The 24,294-nt window shown below is 40.6% G+C and overlaps 1 protein-coding gene and 1 long non-coding RNA gene across 3 annotated transcripts; one reads left to right on the plus strand and one right to left on the minus strand.

The window, feature by feature from the left end:
* Window positions 1-7,619: 7,619 nt before the first annotated feature.
* slc35c1 (solute carrier family 35 member C1) lies at window positions 7,620-12,597 on the plus strand. Of its 2 annotated transcripts, XM_058089703.2 has the most exons (3): window positions 7,620-7,665; window positions 8,596-9,101; window positions 10,749-12,597. In XM_058089703.2, the coding sequence occupies exons 2-3, from the start codon at window positions 8,627-8,629 to the stop codon at window positions 11,321-11,323; spliced, it is 1,050 nt and encodes a 349-aa protein (XP_057945686.2). In that variant the 5' UTR covers window positions 7,620-7,665; window positions 8,596-8,626; the 3' UTR covers window positions 11,324-12,597. The 2 variants fall into 2 exon arrangements, with proteins under 2 accessions (XP_057945686.2, XP_057945685.2); XM_058089702.2 differs by lacking the exon at window positions 7,620-7,665 and having other exon boundaries at window positions 7,943-9,101.
* A 5,302-nt stretch (window positions 12,598-17,899) lies between these two features.
* LOC131139805 (uncharacterized) lies at window positions 17,900-21,174 on the minus strand. The gene is made up of 3 exons (XR_013629692.1): window positions 21,144-21,174; window positions 18,094-18,152; window positions 17,900-18,011 (listed from the first exon to the last, which is right to left on the minus strand). It is a non-coding gene; the product is annotated as an uncharacterized LOC131139805 (long non-coding RNA).
* Window positions 21,175-24,294: the final 3,120 nt, after the last annotated feature.

Raw genomic sequence — 24,294 nt, forward strand, 5'->3', positions numbered from 1 at the left:
ACAAATCCCACCAAAAACAAGTACAAATGGAATAGTAGCAACAAAACAAATATTAAAAATATATATATTTCCACTAATTCAAAAACATTTGTTGAGTGTAGAATTAAAAATCAGTCATTAAAAACACCTATCATTTGAATGTGAGGGCACCAATAAACATTGTCCAGCTCTCGAGGCGTTCCCAGGTCAGTTGGGAGACAGACTGTGTTTGAATTCAGGATCTGCATCCTAAAAGTGCACGTTTGTCGGCTGCATGACGTCATCGTGCCGCACAAAGGCTGTCCGAATTAGAAAGTCCACGGAGGCTCTCTAAATGCAGCTGACAAATGTGTCCTCCTTCTCCATTGAGAAGAAGTCTGCATTCAAACCTTCGTGGCTTATCATATCCCAGCATTCTTTGCGTGCTTCCTTCCAACCCTTAAAAAAAGTCAACATTACGTTGCACATCTCACAGAATCAAGCATAAGTATTGATGAATTAATTAGTATTCATTTGTTTATAAATGGTAAGTATTGATTTATTTGGGTAATTTGAGTCATTTTGTGTACATCACGCCCATGTTTTATTGGCAAATTCTGTGTGTTAACTTTAATGAATGTTTGTGTTCATGTGATCTTCTATTTACATTTCTCTTACTTCTGTCTTTAGAGCAGTCATGGAGGAAATACAAGAGCTCATACGCACATACACATACATACATTAAAGCATACATACATTAAAATTATGAAAAATATGTACGAGTAAAGAATGTCAATTAATAAATATTGTGCTGAAATGACTGCTCTTATGGTTTTCAACTTCTGTATTAATTGTAAAGATTGAGGAATAGGTGGATATTCTGCCTTACAAATGATTACTGTATTAGAATACTGTAAATCATTTGTAAGTCAGAATGAAACACGGTGTACTGTACAATTATTAATAACAGGCTTACCAATGCGTCATCATACATAGACATGAATGAAAATACAGTGACTATATGAAAGATATATTTAAAGAAATGAGTATGAGTGAATGGTGCTGCTGTTTGTGTTCCATCAACAAAGATGTCTGCTGTTTGTCACTGGGACATCATGTGGACTGGTGCATGTCTCCACTGTCCTCATCATCATCCATCCGGTGCGTGTGCTAGGATGATCTCTACTGTCATGTAGTACATGTCACTAAGGCATTTCAAAGAAAATACTCTTTCTTAATTATGTCGACAGAAAAGGACTCCACCATACACTTTAAGAACACAAATAGAATTGTTTTAATTTACTAAAAATAATCATGACCAGGATGCAGCTGCAGGGCTGCCGCAGGTATGTGGTACCACCATGGAACATCACTGATGGCTTCCAAACCTTCGCCTTCTTTGGCTTTCTGCACCTCATCATTATTTCACCTGCCCGCCAGCTTGATACAGTATAGGATGCTGCATTGTTCTACTAAATCATATAAGTCATATATGACATCAAATCATACATGTATTCAAACTTGTGTTGTTGCTGATCAGAGTGTTGTACAAATGAACAAAGTAGCCAAAAAGTAATAATAAATAAAGGGGCTATTAATATTACTACTGTTTAATGTATCAGGTTTAGCTATGAACTGGAGATAAAGCTGCAGACAGAAAGCATTTTTCTTCTCTCGCCTGTAAAAACTACATTTAAAAAAACTAATAACGTTGCTTCTATAATGTAAACGTTGTTAGTTTGACTTCACTTTAGTTATGTTACTCCTTAACTCTAATTGAAGGCAGATGTCGTTCTGTAAGGACGTCAGGGTAAACATGAGACCATGTGACACAACCAGGAAGTGTGAGGAAGTTGAGACCGTCTGAATTCACCAGGCTGTTTTGCGGCTGGAGGAGGAGCCTCCGAACGTCTGGCCTTCGTAGACCGGGTAGGCTACTGGCCTAGTAGGATTCAGACTCAGAATTCAAACACAGCCATAGTCTCTTTCTGCTGGTTGGCCTCCCAGGGAGGCGTCTGGGAGCCAGATGCCCAAGCCACCTTATCTGGCTCCTCTCAATGCAGTGGAATAGCGGTTCCACTCCGAGTCTCTCACGGATGATAGTGCTTCTCATCTTATCTCTAAGGAAGAGCCCAGCCACCCTGTGAACAAGACTCATTTTGGCCCCTTGTACCCGTTTACCCGTGATATTGTCCTTTCGGTCACTACCCAAAGCTCTTGACCATAGGTGAGGGTAGGAACGTAGATGCACCGGTAAATTGAGAGCTTTACCACAATAGACTGATGTAGAGTCCGCATTACTGCAGATGCCACGCCAATTCGCCTGTCGATCTCGTGTTCCATCCTTCCTTTACTCGTGAACAAAACCCCAAGGCACTTAAACTCCTCCACTTGGTCAAGTTTTGCTGAGCAAATTCTTAATACTCCCCATTTTCCTCTGCAAAAGTCAAAAAGAAAGTTTAACCTGAACTTCAGTGGACCTTTAGTCTGTAGCAGAGAGACGAAAAGTCAAAGACAGAAGAGAGTCAAAGTAAGTGAACTGAAGAGAAGCAGCATGGGATGTTGAATAGAAAAAAGGGAAATACTGGAGGACATGAAGAGAGACAGTAGGATTTTCTTTACCACTTTGCAAGAATCCTGATATTGATCAAGCACAAAGTATTCATTCAGCCCTCTAACAGCACATTCAAGGTTGATTTGAGCACAATTTTGAACAAAAGACATAATTAACCAAGCTCTCGCGCAGTGGTGCAGGGGAATGGAAGCGTGTGCAGAACACACCACTTAGGCTTCATTAGCAGTGTTGCACTCAGTGAGTCACCCAGAAAACTAGTCTGCTGGCAACCTTTTTAGTGCATTCAAACACATAATGTCCTATGCTCGCTTCACAGACTTTACCTGCACATAGGCAAACAACCATTCACACTCATGTTCACACCTACAGAATATTTGTGGTGGTAGAGGCTGAGGAGGTAGAGCAGGTCGTCCAGAAATACAAAGATTGGTGGTTTGATTCTCGCTCTTTCCACCCAGTCATTGTCGTTGTGCCTCTGGGCAAGACACTTCACCCACCTTGCCTCCAGTGGTGTATTCACTGGTGTATGAATGTCAATGAATGTTTGGTGGTGGTCGGAGAAGTCATAGGCAACCACGTTTCTGTCAGACTATGCCATATGCATGCTTCATTTTTTTTATTCTATAGTTTTGGTGTCACAAGGTTCTATCTGAGTGTCTGTTTACTCGGGAGGACCTGGATACTCCTTATAAATGAGTATCCATTACGGATAAAGCAGTTTTGTCGGATACGGGTATGAAATGAAAACATTTTGCACAAATACGGACATTATGTATTTATTCATCACGCTCTGTCTCTTGTTGGTTTCTGACCATCTGCACACAAATAGGAACATATTAGGAAAGGATGGATTGAAAGCATCGCTAAGGATAATGACAGCACTATTGTTTGCATATTTCCACACAGTAAAACTGCAACTCTTTACTGTGAGATGAGTCTTCTGACTCAACTTGGTCTCTGATGACAGCAGCCTGCCAGCCAACTGAACAAAGGCAGCCATCATCGGTATGTGATAAGTAGGCCATTCGACATACTGTATATCGTGCAACTGCATTTGGTTTTACCAAGCTAAAACAACACCAACTTATACCAGATAACTAAAAGGAAAACTTTTACAAATTTATTTATATGGCCCATCATCTGCGAACATGTACTAACAGCCAATCGGAGGGCACACATATTAAATGATTGCACATTACATAAATTATACGTACATACTGTAAATTATATGTACGTACATTCAGAGCTGATTTTACCAAAGTCAAATTCCTTCTTTGTGTAAATTATATTTGCCTTTTTCTGACTTTGGCAGACTTTGTGAAAGCCGCCACCGATGACCACTTTTTACTTGTTTTACACAAGACTTGTGCTCCCATTAAGCTGGTAAATTCAAACTCAGAGGCGATGCAGCAATTCCTGTAGTTTACGTTGTCTCTTGATAGTGATGTGAGATGCTGTGTCACAATGTCAGAAATGCGATGTCGGTGTCATGACAGAATTAAACAAAAATACTGGTACCTTTTTATTTGAGGACTTGAGATGGTGATCATTTTAACCATTGTGATAGTAAAGTGAAAAAGCACGATAAATTGTATAAAACAATTCCTCGGTCCTTTTAAATGAATGAATCCATCAGTTAATTTGTTGAAAGTGTTTCACAGTTGGTAAAAGTGTTTTCCACTACCTGGCCACCGTAACATCTGGTATTTATCTACCTTTGCCATTCACTCAGATCCATGCAAAGGTCAATAGATTTATGCACATCTTCAATTTCACATCCTAGTCCCACCGTTACTGTATTACTGTATTCGTTTACACCCATCCTAACTGGTACAGCTCTGATATTACCTCAAAATGCAGTATACGGTGTCTATTTATGTCAGTGCCACTTATGCATTGCAGTGACCCGGAAAAAAGGCATCTTGAACCACTCGTTACTGAAGGCAGTGGTTATATTTACATGCTCTAATGCATTTTCTGCTGGGTCTTTTTATGCCACTTTTGGCTGTGTATGCATAATGTTGGAAACTTTGCCTACACTATTTTTTGTAACCCTAACTTTTTTATTGTACGCACACCTGCATTGGAGCGAGCCTAAAAAAATACAATCACCTTATTTCAGCTCTAACATGCAACTAGCCACTGGCATGTAAATATTGTATATTCACTGTAACTTTTGACTGACCTTTTTCTTCTGCAATTCTTGTTCATGGAAAGCACAAAATGTCTGCTTTTGTTCATGAATAGCTTTAGTGTTATTTATAAGTTGCCACTTTCCAAGTGAGTAATAGAGTCTAAACTCTGACAATTCAGCAATCTAACAATTCAATTCAGACAGGATGAGGAAAGTGGGTCCCGACCGGTGTGTTTTGATTAGCAAATCTGCCTCACAGAGCCGAGATGTGGGTTCGAACCCTCGTGGCAACATCTCTGTTGTGTATTGGCATGTTCTCCCAGTACTTGTGTGTTTTTCCTGGGTTCTCTAGCTTCCCACCACATCCCCAAAACTTGCATTTAAGGCCCATTGGAGCCCCTACATTGTCCTTAGGTGAGAGTAATTATTATCTACATAAGACTTTAAGCAAGAAGGCAGCTATTAAACTCAAGATCTACTAAACTTTCCTATATGGGTGATATTAACTACATAGTGCATAGTAAAGGTGTTTCAAAGCCAGTGACCCAGGGTGCCACCTTCTGAATATTCTCTCCATTTTTTGTCCCTACTAATAAAGAGTTGAAATTGCTCCAACTGGGAGAGGTCAAGGAAGTGGAGCATCAAATGAATATCAAACTCTGCTTCAGCCAAACTTTTCTCCCTTCCAAAAGCCTCACTAAAAGAAGGAAACTCGCTCTGCATTTCTGGGAGGTAGATTTTCCTCCCTGCTGCAGGCAGAAATGTGACTTTGAGCTGACTTGCTCACCAATGCCAATATTCTGTCCATCAGTAAAGTGACTGTGCTGTAGCGGGAAATGTGACATCAAACATACATTTGTGGAAAATTCAACTTTAAGGCGGGCAAGAGCAAAAGAGCAGAGGTGACAAAATGAAAGTAATTGTCATAATTTATTGCAAACTAAATGCCATGTGTCTGTGTTATTGGCAATTCAGCCAGTGCAAAATGATGTTAGTGATGTGATTCTGTTCTCCACATGGGCTGTTCTCACAGGCTTTCTTTCCAATCTGATACTGAGTACAATTTAGGCTTTTATCGCGATACCAACCCTATACCGACGCTTGTAAATCCACCTCATGTCTTCTTCTTCTTCCAGCTTTTCCCTTCAGGGGTCGCCACAGCCAATCAATCCCCTCCATCCAACCCTGTCTTCTGCATCTGTCTCTCTCACACCAACTACCCTTATGTCCTCCTTCACTACATCCATAAACCTCCTCTTTGGTTTTCCTCTACGCCTCCTACCTGGCAGCATCCTTCTACCAATATATTCACTATCTCTCCTCTGGACATGTCCCAACCATCTCAGTCTGGCCTCTCTGACTTTATCTCCAAGGCCTCTAACATGTAATGTCCCTCTAATGTACTCATTCCTGATCCTATCTATCCTGGTCACTCCCAATGAGAACCTCAGCACCCTCATCTCTGCTCCCTCCAGTTCTGCTTCCTGTCTTTTCCTCAGTGGTACTGTCTCTAGACCAAACAACGTGGCTGGTCTCACCACAGTTTTGTATACCTTTCCTTTCATTTTAGCTCAAACTCTTCTATCACACATCACGCCTGACACTTTCCTCCACCCCTTCCATCCTGCCTTCACCTCCTTTTCATAATCTCCTTTGTTCTGAACTGTTGACCCCAAGTACTTAAAATTCTCCACTTTCTGTATCCCTTCTCCCTGTAACCTCACTCTTCCACTTGGGTCCCTCTCATTCACACATATATACTCCGTCTTACTGCAGCTAATCTTCATTCCTCTCCTTTCCAGGGCAAACCTCCACTCTTCTAGCATCGCGTCCACGTGTTCCCTACTCTTGCTACAAATCACAATGTCCACCTAATGAACATTTAAATACAAGTACTGTATTTCATATACAAATAACATAAAGAATACCATCAATACATCCATTTTGCAAGAGATTTAATTAATTTATTATTTCAATACATTTTTTTTTAAAGTTTGTTTAAGTATTTTATTGTATTTCTTATTTTTAAATCCTTATGTATACTGAGGTAGCAGGGGCCTCCCGGCAGGTGAGGTGTGCTGGGCGTACGAGACATATGGACTAGATGCCCAAAACACTTCAACTGGCTCCTCTCGGTGTGAAGGAGCGGTGGCTCCACTCTGAGAAACTCCCGGATGAGTTTCTCCTCACCCTATCTCTTAGGGTGAGTGCAGCCACCCTATGGAGGAAACTCATTTCAGCCGCTTGTATCCGCAATCTTGGTCACGACCGACAGCCCATGACCATAGGTGAACTAGATGTACCAATCAATTTGGAGCTTTGCCTTCTGGTTCAGTGTGCAAAAAATGTCATGAAACACTGAACATTTGGATTCCAAAGTTTTGAGGTCACACAAATTGACCTTATAGTCGTTTTATCTGAATTGTGAATGTCCCTTACTTTTTATGAGTAGTTTATGTTTTTGTTTTTTTTTATAATAGTGAGGTAAACAAGGACGTTGGTGGGGTCAGAATGAGAAAGCTTGATGCATAAACGTGCATACGTGCATCTTATTACATATACCACTTCATTTCCCAGCTGTGCTTTCAATTCATATGCTATACAATTTCACCATTTAACGACAACCCTGACATGAGGATCACCCTTGAATCCTGTGGTGGTTTTTGAAGAGACAACAATCATTTGCTGCCACCTGCTGTTCTGATGCTGTGTTACAATTAAGTTGAACTTCATTAGCGTTTCAAATATATTGAATACATTTAAAAATACGTACAATTCGGTTTAGTGAGTTCAAATAAACAATATATTTTTTAATAAAACTGAAAAGTAATGGAAAATAAAAATCTTAACTCGTTCATAGTGTTCGTGGATGTGTTTGTTGTTTGTTCAAGCAATGCACTGGCCCTTTAAATAAAAAGCAAAAATGTCAACAGGAAGTAAAATATATTCCGGAGACTGGCTTGCCCGTACATAAATTGTACACGAAATTACATCACGGGTAAGTACAAAAAGTTTTTCTTTCCATGTTAAAACCACGCTGAGGCTTCTTTGGAACAATATTGTGAAAGTGCTGGGGCTGTCACTGAGACCATGATTGACACGCTGAAAAACGAAACGCGATCTCAGCATGATAGCAATGCTACCTATGTCCAATCAAAGTCGTTTTTAACGTGCCATTTACATGAGAGAGAAGAGGGCAAACTTACCTCTAGTGCAGAGCTAATCCAGATATAGTTTATTTCTTAGCTTGTGACTACTTCGTTCATTTATACGTGATGACTCTTAAAATCGTAGGACGTTTACGTTGTACACATTGTGTGCTCATGAGCCCATGCATTATCACCGATGTGTGTGGTTTTAAGACCGTGGTACAGAACAAATATGTATTCAAAAGATGAACGTTGTTTCGCGCTTCAGGGAAATTACGTTTTGTACACTTCCGGTTGACGTTATACCTCCAAGATAAAATACCCGACAACCCTTAAAGTTGAAACAACAATTTGCACTTATTTAATGAACAGAACCCTACGTGAATTTTTGTGTTACTATACAGCTGTCCTCATTGTTCCCTCGTTTTAATTATGACAAAATTCACATTACAGTGACCCTGAACGAGATAAGCCGTACAAAATGAATAAAAGGAAGATCACATAAATATGACATAATTTTAATTAACAAGCGCCACAAACTAATTTATTTAAATAATCAGAATAATAACTTTGCATATATTACAGCATACTGAAAAATAATGCTTACTTTCTGCAAACCGTCAGTCTTATTTTTGCAACCTGAATTTACACCGGATGTTGAAACAAGGATAGGCGGAAAAGATGTTGCAGCTGGGATAACAGTCGCTGGTATCTCTGGTATGGTCTGTTTCGATTTGTAACTAATTTATACGTTTAACGTTCCATTCAACCATGAATAGAACGCAGCTGAAGCGGTCCAGCATTTTAAGGATGGCCGGCACGGAAATTGTGGACCAAGACGGACTCGAGGAGACCTTCACTTTCCGGGCTCTGAGGATAGCAGCTGTGGTAGCTTTGTATTGGTTCGTCTCCATAACAATGGTGTTCCTCAATAATCACCTTCTGGACAACCGAGACCTGGATGCACCGCTTTTTGTGACGTTCTATCAGTGTGTGGTGTCTGTGGGACTTTGCTGGATCATGCAGTTGCTGTCTGGTCTGTGCCCGTCGTTGATTGACTTCCCGTCGGTCAAATTCGACGTGAAGACTTCTCGAGAAGTTCTGCCTCTGTCGGTAGTCTTCATCGGCATGATCATCTTCAACAACCTGTGCCTGAAACATGTCGGAGTGGCCTTCTACACCGTGGGACGCTCCCTCACCACAGTCTTTAATGTATTGATGACGTACGTGATCCTGAAACAGACCACTTCCTTCAATGCCATACTGTGCTGTGGAATCATTCTTGGTATGTATGTGGTACTTGTCACTTTGAAACACTGCACAGTGCATACTGTATATTATTTGTGGTGAAGTACATGCTGTAGAACAAGTACCACAAAGGATTAGCACCCCAATGTATACTTCATAGACACTCACCTCCTGCATATTACTTCATTGTGTCATTCAGGTTCATACATTTTTTTTACCGGGAAGTGTAGGCATATCTCCTGTAGCCTCATACAACTTTTTTTTCTTAGCATTACAGCATTTTATTTACAAAGTAGCTCTGCACAAAATACTGTAAAATAATTGTTATCTCAATGACACCCATACATTTACAATCGAGCTACTCAACAAGCCAGAGTTGTTTATTTAGGCCTGCTTCCTCAGGATAAGCGGAGAAAATGAATGAATGAATGAATGTTCAAAGTATTTTTGAGTTGCTGCTTACTTTTAAACGGGGCATAGTTTTTCATATTTTGAGCTTTTAGTATTAGCTGACGTTTTGAGCATAGCTAAAGCAGAATTCATTCAGTCATTCATTTTCTACTGCTTTTCCTCACAAGGGTCGCTGGGGTGCTGGAGCCTATCCCAGCTGTCTTCGGGCGAGAGGCGGGGTACACCCTGGACTGGTCGCCAGCCAATCACAGGGCACATATAGACAAACAACCATTCACACTCACAGTCATACCTATGGACAATTTGGAGTCACCAATTAGCCTAGCATGTTTTTGGAATGTGGGAGGAAACCGGAGTACCCGGAGAAAACCCACGCATGCACAGGGAGAACATGCAAACTCCACACAGAGATGGCCGAGGGTGGAATTGAACCCTGGTCTCCTAGCTGTGAGGTCTGCACGCTAACCACTCGACCGCTGTGCAGCCTAAAGCAGAATGATGATTATATTTTGCTTTTTGTATATATACAAAATATATTGTATATATTGTATATGCAGCAATTTTTGTATACTTTTTTATACTTATATTTATTTTAAAACTTTGCACGCTTTGAATTTTTGTAAAAATACTGGGATATACATTGCATATCGATATTCAACATCAATATGTCAGGGTGTGAGTTTCAGTCCATATGACCCAGTCCTACCCTGTATTGAAAGTTGTGTGTCTGGTATTTCAGGTATCACTTCTGGCAGATCTTGTTGCCTTTCCATTCATGGATTTTACCTTAATTACCTCAACCAACAGTGGTGGAGCAAGTCCGTTTAAACCTTATCCACTCAGCGGGCTAGTTAAAATTTTCTAAAAATTCTCCAAACTGACAATATTGCATCTCTATGACACACGTTTACAACCTCTTTAAGTGAAGCTAAGATAGCTTTAATTTTGGAGTAAATTGGTGCCATCTCTGTGTGGAGTTTGCATGTTCTCCCCATGCGTGCGTGGGTTTTTCCGGGTACTCCGGTTTCCTCCCACATTCCAACAACATGTGAGGCTAATTGTTGATTCTAAATGGAAATCAGTTATAATCAGTGAACTGATTATGTGATGCCCTCAATTCTAATCTGATGCATGTTCAAATGAAATTAGACCATTACCATTACCATAAATTGTCCATAGTGTGTACCCTGAATGTACCCTGATGAACCCTGCCTCTTGAAAAAAAAAGGTCTACAATGCTATCTCACTCACTCTCTCTTCCTCTCACTCTCAGGTGGATTCTGGCTCGGAGTGGACCAGGAGGGCATAGCAGGCTCCCTGTCCTTGTCGGGTGTTTTCTTTGGCGTGCTCGCCAGTGCCTGCGTATCGCTCTATGCCATCTATACTAAAAAGACGATGCCCGCGGTGGATGAAAATATCTGGAAACTGTCCTACTACAACAATATCAACGCTTGCATCCTCTTCCTCCCACTCATTCTTCTTTCCGGGGAGATGGGCCGTGTCGCCAGCTTTAGTCGTCTCACTGACATGGGTTTTTGGGGCATGATGACGCTTGGTGGAGTGTTCGGTTTTGCCATCGGTTATGTCACAGGCCTGGAGATCAAGTATACGAGTCCACTGACACATAATGTCTCAGGCACAGCAAAGGCCTGTGCTCAGACTGTTATAGCCGTGGTGTACAACTCTTCTAGTAAAAGCCTGCTGTGGTGGACCAGTAACATGTTGGTTCTTGGCGGTTCTTCAGCCTACACATGGGTGAAAAGTCAAGAAATGAAGAGGACTCCTAAGCAACCTCAGGATTCCACCAAAGAGAAACTTATTGGGGAGAAAAGCAACATGGGCGTGTAAAACTCCCCATTTAGAAAATAGTTTTAATTATGTAAATTACTTGAATTTTTACGGTGATCTGGGGATGATCTGAGGCTTTTGTTGTGGGTTTTATAAAGATTATATTATGGAGTTAAAATCACGCCAAAACCTCACAAAGACTAATCATGGTGAGAAGGGAAGTATTTCCCCAGCTGGCCAATCAATCGTGGCAGAATTTCCTTACAAACGCTGCTAAACATGTCCAAACAGCAACAAAAAAACCTTGGAAATTCCTCTCTTACGGCACATGAATGGAAGCTAGCAGTTTAGCAGAGCATGCCAGGGCGGCTGTGTGTGCGTATGCGGCTGGATGAGTATATTTTCAGCAGGTTGTGTTTTACTGCTTTAATGTAAGCACCATTTTACAATGCCCTCTGATGACGTGTAGGTTCTGAGTGAAAAAAAACAAAAAGGACATTTATTGTTGCACCCAGCTCGTATTAGCCATCTACTGCCATTCTCAACACACACACAACACACTTCCCCAGCCTTGAAAATGAACAGCACCACAAAGCGGTGATGATGCAACGCCACAATAAAAGAGAGCACATATGGTGTTGTTTTTAAGCCGAAAAAACAGCCACAAGGTGGCAGAATTGTATTTTTTGCTGTTTTTTTCAAGAACCCAGCCTGCTTCTTTCACATTGAAATGGATGCTCTGCAGCAACCAGAAAGTGAAAAGTGATGCATCGAAGGGAAATATGAAAACCCATGCACCCGTTACTAACATGGGCATTAGCGTTTGTTGAAGATTTTGTAGCAATGTGTGCAGAGGTTAACATCCAAGTTAGCCAAGCTACATCTATTTCTGGGCAAAATTGTAGTTGCAGATTCTGAAAGATGTAGAAGGCTTTCTGTGCAGGTTAGTCCACAACTCAATATAAAAGGCTGAAAATTTGCATTATAGGTTCCCTTTAAAACAGAAAAAAAATTATTTGGAATAAAAAACAGATTTCGTAGGGTCCTACATCGGGCTGGCAAGTAAGACAGGGACCTTCTACAAATAAAAAGAAACAAACGATTATTGAATTTCACTTCCATGAAGTGTAGTGCCACCAATCTCACCTCGTGCCAAACGTCACATGACAGTGGTAAGCTTGAGACAAAAGTCACTTGAAAGTTTGCCATAGAATTGCTTTTTCTACTTGAAGGATATTTGGCACTTCAAGGATGGTTTTTTTGGTTGTAATTATAGAAATGTTCCTTTGTATGTGTAAAACATGTATTTGTTTGATTGGTGCGTTTATTTGCAATTGCAAAATGCATTGGTTTGAATGATGTTTTTATTTGCAACCCACACAGTTGTTGGGCTGGAGTAAAATGTTTAGTGTTTGTGAGGTTTTGACATCATTTTAACTCTGTATCATGTCTTTTATATATCTTTGTATTTAATTCAATTTACCGGTGTTTGTGTTACTGTACAATTACCTATACCATAACTGAATGTAACAGTTTCGACCACCACAGGGATACATTTGGCATTTGCCACAAAAAAAAAACTCACGTGACAGGTTTTTAGAAGTAACTTTGAGGATTTGGATTATCACCACTTAAAATAGTAAAATGTTTGTACCGTACACGGTCATTCAGTGCTGATGAGGTTGTGTGGGGGGAAAAAAAACATTCAGTAAAGCTTATTCATTTTTAAGTTCTCAAACTTGTATTTCATGATTAATCTGCAAAATACATGAATATTTGATGAAATAAAACATGGTGTTTTGGTCCAGAATGCGTTTTGATGGCTTTTCAGGAATATAAGTCACACCAGCCAAAAATGCACAATGAAGAAAGAGAAAAGTCGCACTGCACTATACTGTATTTTGTGTTTTGTTTTTTTTTGGGGGGGGGGGTGTATAAAATCAGAGCGCAACAAGAAACATTTAATCTTGAAAGGCACGTTGTAGTCATAACAATAATGGAGAAAATCAGGCTAAATAAGTGTCTGTTAATGTAACATCAATAGGTGATACATTAATATGACTTATTGACAGATGACTATAGCCATCCACAACATCTAACTACAATAGTAACTAGCCTGTAATCTGCAGAATATGATTTTCTTTTGTGGGGCATTTTTGCTGCATCTTTCTCTGTTGTCTTTAAAAGTTGATGATTACGTTGTTAAATTGCAGTAGTAAAAGAGCGATAGGAGTAGATTAGGCACACAAGCCTCTCGTGGTTGTTTGAAGAAAAACATATGTTGCTCAGGGTGCAAGTCGCAGGACCAGCCAAACCATGAAAAAGAATGCGACATAGTCCGGAAAACCCGATGACTCGAGTTGAATGAGGAATCGAGTTGATATATTCCTCATATTCCGTCATATTCCTCATTTGGGTCACGTGAGGCAGAGACCATCCCAGTTGATTTGGACGAGACGCAAGGTCACTATTCACATCCATGGACAATTGACAGTCTCCAGTTTCATATGCATGTTCTGGCAATGTGAGAGGAACCTCGCAGGCACGAAGAACAACATGCAAACTCCACACAGATGTTACACCAGAGAAGCCTCTGTCTCTTCACTCTGAGGCTGATGAGGTAACCACTCGGCCTGGATAATTTATGGCATGAAATGAGCTAAGACAAACCTGACAGCCTTGCTCTAAGCAAAATGTAGGGAGCTTGACAGCTACTGCAAGATGAAGCAATGGTAAACATATTTAGCTTAAAGGACAAAATTAAAGCACTGTATAGGCATATTTTGGGGGGGAATATCAAAGTTTTAGCTTCAAAGTAATTTTTGAATTATCCTTTAAACCTTTTTTGTAATGAGACACATGGATATATTTCCTCTGGACTTTCTACATTTCTTATCACAGTTTTCCTCATTAGCATGGCCTTATTATTTTCATATACACCCTCAACTTTAATTCATATTTGTGTACTAGTTCAGGATTCACAACATGATCGCAGCCATTTGACAGTTGTCAGCCGTGTAAAAGAGGTATTGAGTAAAGGGGTTCTTGCACAGGGCACCTGGGTGTGGTCATGCGGACGCGGTTCCTGGATGTCTTTGACAAGTCCAGTAACCCCTTGCTCATTGCAGTAGTTGGGGCATAGGGAACCTGTTTACAACATTCTAAATACCCTAAACATTATTAGAGCCCACAAGACATGATATAACAACCCTATAGTCACCTCCCATCCATCCATCCATCCATCCTTTCCGCTTATCCGGGTCACAGAGGTAGCAGTCTCAAGTCGGTAAGTCCAGACTTTCCAGTCCCCAGCCACTTCTTCCAGTTCAACTGGGAAGACACCAAGGCGTTCCCAGGCCAGCTGTGAGACATAATCCCTCCAGTGTGTCCCAAGTCTGCCCCAGAACACTTCACCGTACCCTTGCAAGTGTGAGCTGGTCCAGTGTTCTGCTACCGGGACGAAAACCTCCTGTAGCTGAGGTTTAACTAACTATAGTCGCTTTTACACTGGTATTACCCAATATAGTAGATATAACAGAAACCAAGTCATGTTAGCCAAAAAACATAAACTAGCACATTAGCTTTTTTTTCTGCACAGCATACTAATTTTGGGAGACATCATCAGTAGTGTACCTTTGAATCAGTGGGTGTTTCCACCTTTCAACACTTTCAACACCCTCATCAAAGATGGCCAACTACAAGGTGGTCAAGCCGGGCAATGAGCTAGCCAGTTTATTAGCTCAGCATTTAATTCAGACCGAAACAGAATGAGCCCGTCCTCCATCAGTATCGCCCAATCAGAGTGATACTTATGTACATACATAAGAGTATGCCTTTCAGAACTGGCAAGCTGTAGTACAAACGCCAGTGCTGCCACTCACAGCCTTTCCAGAATTTGCGTTCTGTTAGATCTCTTGGAACCTGAGCAACAATACCTGGGGGTTTAGAGAAGAGATCTCGTTCCATGATTGCTGTTTGTAGTACCATGTGTCTTTATGCCCCAAATGGTCTTCCCTTCTTGCACTGAAGGCATATTCCACAGCCATACTCACCATTAAACTGCTTAAAAGTCTGTAATAATCCTGTGTTATTGTATCACAAACACACCACAGTGTGTGTACTTTTGTTTCTCAAAGACTGATCATTCGGATCCTGTCAGTCAAAACCAGCCTGTGAAAGATTGGCACATTCCTCAACAAATTATTACAAATAATTAAAAAAAGAAAACAGGGCATGTCTGGCACACAAAAGTACATGCTTATATGTACTCCTAGGTAGTATCTTAATTATTAACGCAACATAATATTGGCCAAATACTACATTTGGAGGACTGAAAAACTGGTACACCATCACAATTGAATGTAAGAGACAGAAACTCCTCTTTGTTGTCAGATATTTGTGTCATCACATACTGTATGTCCATTATTATTCTTGCTAACGCAGATCATGCATACCCTGGTCTCAGGAATATTATTCAGCTAATCTTTTAATGGTACACTAATAAAGAAATGTCCTTCCTGTAAAAGCTTTCATTGTTGTGAACGAGGAACATGACGCACATTTAAATTGTTTCTTCTAGAGATTGTATGTACTTTTGATGTACTTTGTACAAACTCCACAGTAATGGTGCACTATAACTATAAAAGCAATCTTCACTCGCTAAATGTACTGCAAAAAAGGTCAGTAAGGATAATTCATAATGCCGCCTACAGAGAACATACTAACTCCTTATTTCTAAAATCACAAATACTTCAACTTGCTGATATAGTTCATCTTCAAACAGCTAAAATAATGCATAAGGCTAAAAATAACCAATTAGCTAAAAATGTCATCCAATACTTCTCTACAAGAGAGGAGAAATATGATCTCAGGGAAGAAGTACATTTGAAACACTTCTATGCTAGGACTACGTTATGCTAGCCATAGCATTTCAGTATGTGGAATCAAACTATGGAATGGATTGAGTAAGGACCTCAAACAATGCACAACGATGAGCCAATTCAAGAAACAATACAAGCAGTTGATGTTTGCTAAATACAAGGATGAAGAGTCTTGAACCAGTCATGATGTGCTATATATATCACTATATTGACACTTACTATGGTACCCATTATGGCATTGGATGCTCATATCACCTCGTACTTCGGTATGAGGTGCATTACTAAAAGAAAAAAAAACCTTAAACTGTATTATGGAAAGCAGGAAGTGAACAAATGTAACAGTTACTGATTGTAAAAGTACCAGATGGAGGGGTAGGATTTAATAAGCTTTGCTTCTTCCTACTCCTTTTGGACATGTGGAACTGGGAACTGATTATGGGATGCATTCAATTGTAATCTGATGCATGTTCAAGTGAAATAAAACCATTACCAATAGTGTTGTTCAAACTGATATCCATAATGATAGGTTATCACATGGTTTGTCTGGTATCAGGCCAGGTATCATGCCCCCCCAAACGTCAGTATCAGATACTGGGCCTGATACCAGACAAACCATGTGATGATCTTATTATCACGTACTATTTAATCAAAAGACCATTTTGTTTCCAGAAAATTTTCAGTTTATTACATGTATTTGGCATTCAACACGTCACGGCTGTGTCTGAACTGTTCGCCTTCATGGAAGTTTAGCTTTCGTTTTTCCATCATGTAACGTGCCAGAGAGTTGAATTGTGATTTGAGAGAAGGCTCGTATTCATCCCCATTTTCTTTTCTGATTGATAAAATAAACATAGACACGTATTTGTCTAACTCAGGCGGGGGAATACTTTCTATTAGTCTTCGTTCGTTCTTGCAGTTGATGAGCCATTCAGAAAAAAGCTTGAGGTCGCCCTTGGTTTTCCGACCTGTATTTGCATTTTTAGTTTCTTCGATCATTTCAAGAGTGTCCTCCTCATTAATGGTGATAAAACGTTCCATTTCTAATATTCTGTTTGCTATTTTCCCTATATTTTCTTTCGCCGGGAGTGTCAACCGCTGACATGTTGACAGAGCACAGACGGCAGCAAAACGAACGCTGTGTGTTCATGCTTGTACGCTGTTCTCTGATTGGTTGTTTCACGGGCACGATACCAGAGCAGCGCGCTCTGAGAGGACAGCTACGGGGGCTGATACTGGACATGGTTACACTCTATATTTTATCAGTATCACTGCCCTGGGCTTTGACACAGTATCATTTCGGCCTTTTCCCGTATCATTCATGGGCGGTTTCTTGGGTACAGGGCCAATTAATACTGGAGTATGTGATAATGTCTAATATCATCCAATGGGTTCTCCAGAAAATACTTGCTTGTTGGAGCACTAGTCCCAGCAGAATGCAACTTTCAGAAGGCGGTTTCAGCAGGTCTTCCATTGATACACCTATGGTGTTGTGTCTCGGTGTAAGGGAGCTTTTGCCCTTCTGTTAGTCCATGAGAGGAGTGATCATCATCTACTTCTGGAGGGGCATTGTCCTAAATGGTGGAAAAAGAAGCACTGCAATAAATTGTACTCAAACCTGTTTTGGCAGACTGCACTTAGCATGGACCAAAAAACAAAGAATGTACGTTTTGCCGCATCTGTACCATTGTAAAGGATTATGCTCTTTCATCTTGTATTTGGCTGCTATCTTTGTCGTTTTCCTGAAAGAGGACAAACATGAACAACTCATCAAGAAAGACAGGGATGGAGGAAAAGCAGATTATGACACTGAAGTTTTGTCTCACCAGTTTTACTGTATTGTCTCTCTGGCCATCACCTTAATCACATTCCTAAGAATGACGAATAATAGACAACTAATGTAACTGTATGGGTGAGTAGAAGAGTTTTTTTAATATTGTAGTTTTGTCTCACCTGTAGCATCGAGAGAGGTTCTACCCTCAGCTCATCTCTTTGGTTGGTATCTTCGCTCCCTGAGAGGAACACAAGTCCATCATTTTCTGAATAGATGAAAGAATAAGAGATGGGACTGAACCAATCCAACAGTGGCCTAATTTATTCAATGGGGAGTTTATGCACACACAGACATCTGTCAACTCTTTCTCTTCTGCACTGTGATGGAGCAGGTAGAAGAGACTCAGACACACACGCATACATATACACTACACTACACTACACTATAAAAGCACATACGTAATTGGAAAGCAGTTCTTGTTCTTCACCCCAATTAATAATATAGCTGCAATATTTCACCTTTTGTGTGAACATTTTGCAGTAATGTTTGGGGAATTAGATCATCTGATGAGTCTGAGGCAGACAGGTGATGGAGATCACTTGTGTGCCGGTCACTGCCGGTCTTATTTTTTTTGCCCCCGTCTGCACACTTTGGCTGGTGAGATAAAGTCACTTGGAAAACTTTGCTTCAAGTACTGAACGCTGCGTCTTTTGAGAAAAATACAGTGAACAAGGCTGACAGATGATTTCCCTTTTTTGCCATCATTGCATGTTCACACAGATCCATCCATCCATCCATCCATCCATTTTCTATATCGCTTATCCTCACTCATGTCACGGACATGCTGTCTTCGGGTGAGAGGTGGGGTACACCCTGGACTGGTTGCCAGCCAATCACAGGGCACATATAGACAAACAACCATTCACACTCACATTCATACCTATGGACAATTTGGAGTCACCAATTAACCTAGCATGTTTTTGGAATGGGGGAGGAATGCAGCCTGTTCACACGGATCATTAAAAAAATAAATAAGTCTTACAGATCACTTACACATATAGCAGGATAATAATAAATATAGCTACTTCTGATCCATCCATGTCAATTTCAGACTTAAAATAATGTACAGATGTAAGCCCCACACTTTTACGGTTAAACCACGCCCACTTTATGTCCCACCCACCCACTCCAAGTAGATAATTTAGATGGGTGCAGAGATGCAGGTGTACTTGCTCATCCCTAGTCAGTATTTTATCATCATAGTTCATATTGCATATCACACATCCTCAGTGGTGGAGCCAGAAGTCTCATTGGGGTGGCCAAGGTAAGGCCATTTCTCTAATAACTGCCATCGGCTTATGCAATCATTGCAAATTCTAGCAAGAGCATTCACAAGCTCCAATACATCCAGAACAGCGCTGCTAGGATCCTGATGAGGGTGCGGAAATACGATCATATCACCCCCATCCTGGAATCACTGCACTGGCTCCGTGTGGAACTGAGGAGTGAATATAAGAAGATCGCCCAGCCTACCTAAAGGAACTCCTCCTCCCCCAGACGCACACTCCGCTCTAGTACAGCCAACCTCCTCAGGGTCCCCAGAACCAAACTGCACAGCATGGGCGATCGAGCCTTCTGCTCGGCTGCTCCCAGTCTGTGGAATGCTCTTCCCGACCATCTGAGAGCACCACAGACTGTGGATTCCTTTAAACGGAGCCTAAGGACTTACCTTTTTATTAAGGCCTTTTCTTAGCCCTTTTTAAAAATCTATATATACTTTTGTTGTGTTGTTTTGTTGCTTCACTGTAGGTTTTATGCTTTCTTTGTAGCACTTTGAGATTTCTGTAATGTAAAGTCCAATATAAATAAAATGTATTATGATTATTATTCTTATTATTAAATTCAGCAACAGTGTTTGTGAGGCATCTGCTCACAGCAGTCGTCCCGATAGATTCCTTTGGAGATCAGTCTTTGAGGGGGGAAACGAGGCAAAGGAGATGTTTGCCTAGCTTTGGACGCATGAATGACCGGGTTTTGTAGGTTCCCACTTTCTCTATTTCAAAACCTATGAAATGTTTAGGGTTTTTTTGTCCAGCAGCAAACAAACAAATGAACACATTTTGGAAAATAAGTATTTTTAATAGCACGCAGAACTCACAGCTAGGAGACCAGGGTTCAATTCCACCCTCAGGCCATCTCTGTGTGGAGTTTGCATGTTCTCCCCGTGCATGCGTGGGTTTTCTCCGGGTACTCTGGTTTCCTCCCACATTCCAAAAACATGCTAGGTTAATTGGCCACTCCAAATTGTCCATAGGTATGAATGTGAGTGTGAATGGTTGTTTGTCTACATGTGCCCTGTGATTGGCCGGCCACCAGTCCAGGGTGTACCCTGCCTCTCGCCCAAAGACAGCTGGGATAGGCTCCAGCACCCCCCACGACGCTCGTGAGGATAAGCGGTAGAAAATGAATGAATGAAGTATTTTTAATCTGAAGTATCTTGCATTCAACAGAGGCTGAAAAATGATGGAAAAATGTATTGCAGCTTCAGTATGAGTTAGTATGTTTGTGTGTCGTCAGTATTAGGGATGAGCGAGTACACCAGATACATCGTATTTGTTCACCCATCTAAATTATCTGTACTTTGAGTGGGCGGGGTATAAGCCGGAAGTGGGTGTGGTGTAACCTGACATGGGTGGGGCTTAAATACTATGTATGTTATTTTAGGTCTGAAATTCAGAAGTTGCTATAGTCATTATTCAATTATGTGTACTGTGTATGTGTGCAAGTGATTTGTAGGCTTTTATTATTTTATTTACGAAACAATGTACTCATTTTATATTTCTATTCTGCAAAAATGCCATCTTTGATAGAGTTGCATTTTAAATATAAAATGGTCACAAAGAGGTACTAATATTAATGTCGGACTAAAATTACACAGTGATTTGCTGTTAAAAAGTCAAACTAATTGTCATCAGTCATACTCTTGTATGTATTTCATTTTAGGTAACTCCATGCATCTCATACAGTGCAATATGCCACCATTAGAAATATCAAATTTTCTATGCCGCTTATCTTCACCAAGGTCACGGGTAGGGATGAGCCGGATATTCGTTATAAAAAAAAAGTTTTCCCACGCCAACGAAAAGGGAGATCAAGCACCAATGGGAAAACTGTAATGATGAAACAAAATCACACAAATGGCTGGGACGCCACAGACAGAGACACATACCTGTCCACTGGAACACTGGGAGAAAGAGACCACCTGAAGCCACAAAGATGGTGGGCACTACAGGAACAGTAGAACCACAATATAACAATTAACTCACACCTTTCTACATAATTGGCATAATTGTTATGCTAACCTCCTCTCATTTCCTGAGGAGCCCCGGAACACACGAGGCGACCAGGAAGAGAAGTTACTACGTAGGAACAAGCACGAGGCCGACACAATAACACGCCCCTTTTAGGGGGCCCTTTAGCCGTGATTGGCCAACAGTCTCAGCAGACAACACACATGATGAGCTGGAGGACTCCATCCTGCTACAATCGCAAGGCAGTCGTGCATAACAAGGCAGCAGCGGATCACTGAAAGACGAGACTAAACAGCCCACTACAAGCATGAAGACGGCAATATGCAGAAAATACAAACGTTACCGTCAATGCTTCTGCCACGGCGCAAACAAAAGCAGCAGAAGCGATTTGCACTTCTCTATTGCCAGTGACACGCCACGCCAATCAAGCGAACAATAGACCTACACGCTTTAAAAACAAGCTAATTAGCACAGCTGTGCGCCGCGGCTGCAAGTGATGCATTTGTGGTACCGCCGACTGTAGGATTTTTGCACTTCCAAATGAGACACTGGAAGAGTGAACTAAACCACCCCATTACATCCATCCACCTCTTTTCTATGCCGCTTATCCTCATTAGGGTCCTCATTAGTATGCTGGAGCCTATCCCAGGGGACTTTGGCCGAGAGGCTGAGTGTGAGGTACACACTGGACTGGTCGCCAACCAATCCCAGGCGGCATACAGACAAACAACCATTCACACCAGTCACCGATTAACCTAACATGCAGTTTTATACGGAGATGTGGACCCACGTCTTCCCGATCTCCTGACTGTGTGGCCAGCAAGTGAACCCCTGGAACACCGTGCCGCCCCAATACTGTAGTGTGTTGTATCATAGCCAATGTCAGTGTCCCTTTAGGTACAATTTGGGTTGGATTGTTCCAGACTAGAAGTGTTTGATCATACAAGGTTCTTTTATTGTACATTCATATAGCTGTGTTCCACCTTTATTTTTCATGGTTATATCCACATGAATACAAGCCTCAACTCTTGAATAAATGTATAGTTACTTGAGTATAAAACATTATTTTTCTGTAACTGTTATGGCATTTTCTCTCGAGCAACCATGAGTATTGTATTTTTTTTATATGTATTTTGAAACTGCCACAAACAATTGCCCGAGAAGTACAACCATGGAACACAGAAAAGCAATTATTTCTTCATAATTCACCATTACTGTGCCCACTGACGAGCTAGAGAAAAAGGGGTGATGAAAGCGTAGGTGTTCTGAATTGAGATGAAGGTGGGAACATTGTGATGGAAAACAAGGTTATATTTTCCATGTGCGAATGTCATAAACACATAAAATACAAACCTATTGACCAAAACATTTCATTTACATGCATGTCATTTGATTGGCGATGCATTGTCCTCATTGTTGTTTGACAATACATCTATGGAATCAAATATGAATAAATGAGCAGTTCAAGTTCAAGTTATTGTTTTCATTCTGTTTTGCATGTCAAGTTGAACTACACCATAAGTGAAGTAGCATTTCTTACTTATAAGTGAAATATTTTTGTAGGAGCATAGACAACCTGTTACGAACTACTAAATACATTTTCAACACCATTAAAGCCCTCTAGACATGACATAACACCCCCATAGTCACCTTTATACTTGTATTACTCAATATAGTACACATAGTAATGGAAAAATAAGGCATTTAAGACATAAATAAACTCGTTTGTGTGTGTTGCTATAACACCAGTCAGGAAGGTTGGGGGGTTCAGAGTTGAGTTTTAGCTTAGTGTAGGTTACAGCCGCAACGGTAGTCTGTCTTTTTATTAGGGTTTCTCATGCCTGCTGTGAGATAATTCAAACCTGCAATAAAAGCCTGTTTTTTTTCAGCGCTTACGTCTGGTACTTGTGTATCCCACAGAACATTACAGGGACAATAGTGACAGTGCAGAATACTACAGCATCTTTGATTCCATCTTCTGAATGCTTTACATTCATTCATTCATTTTCTGCCACTTATCCTCACGAGGGTCACTGGGGTGCTGGAGCCTATCCCAGCTGTCTTCGGCGAGGGGCAGGGTACAACCTGGACTGGTGGCCAGCCAATCACAGGGCACATGTAGACAAACAACCATTCACACTCACATTCATACCTATGGACAATTTGGAGTGGCCAATTAACCTAGCATGTTTTTGGAATGTGGGAGGAAAACGGAGTACCCGGAGAAAACCCACACATGCACGGGGAGAACATGCAACCTCCACACAGAGATGGCCGAGAGTGGAATTGAACCTGGGTCGTGCAGCTCCAAATGCTTTACATATTTTAGTTTATTTAACTTAGATTATTTTTGTTTGTTTATTGTTTATGTGTTTCTGCTGGGAAATGCTTAAATTAAGCAAATAAAATACATAAAATGTGCGTCAATGTCTGTAATTTTTGACCGTAAATTTAGCCAACCACAAAAAAATGTTGTATGCATGCTGACCCCCCCGGAAATCTCTACATGGGTAACTCAGCTACAATTTTATTCTTCATATTTGATTGAATTAACCAATAACGAAAAGAAAATGTTATTATTTAGTTTTAAAGATAAATCATGAAAAGCACAAATTGTTATCTGTTTTTTTAGTGTTTGTTTCAAAGGGAAAAACAACTGAACAGATATGTATCATGTAGAGAAAATGTTTATTACATATTTGACAGTGTAAATCAAAACACTGATAAACAAAAATAAAGTTGATGCAGGGTTTTAGTATGTGTGTAGTTGTACCATACATTGTTTAGTCACTTAGTCAGTAGAACAGAGCCATATCAGTTGTGAAAGAAATCAAATCTTAAATGACTGCAGTTGTAATTTCATATGCTGACACTTGATGGCGCCCACACTTAGCTGTGGACTTTCAGCCAGCTCAGTGGGAGGTAAAACCACAGATAATTGATGATATCCGCAATATCCTGAACATGCTGAAATATGGAGGACTTTTACTGGCTTTTCCTTTGAAGCTCAGAGCTGGCATGATGGATGTTAAGTTGAAAATCAAGCAAAGGTGGTATTAAAAGTGCTAT

The sequence above is a fragment of the Doryrhamphus excisus genome, linkage group LG13, assembly GCF_037039965.1.
Source record: "Doryrhamphus excisus strain RoL-2023G ecotype Guam linkage group LG13, RoL_Dexc_Guam_v1.1, whole genome shotgun sequence".
Classification (NCBI taxonomy): Eukaryota; Metazoa; Chordata; class Actinopteri; order Syngnathiformes; family Syngnathidae; genus Doryrhamphus; species Doryrhamphus excisus.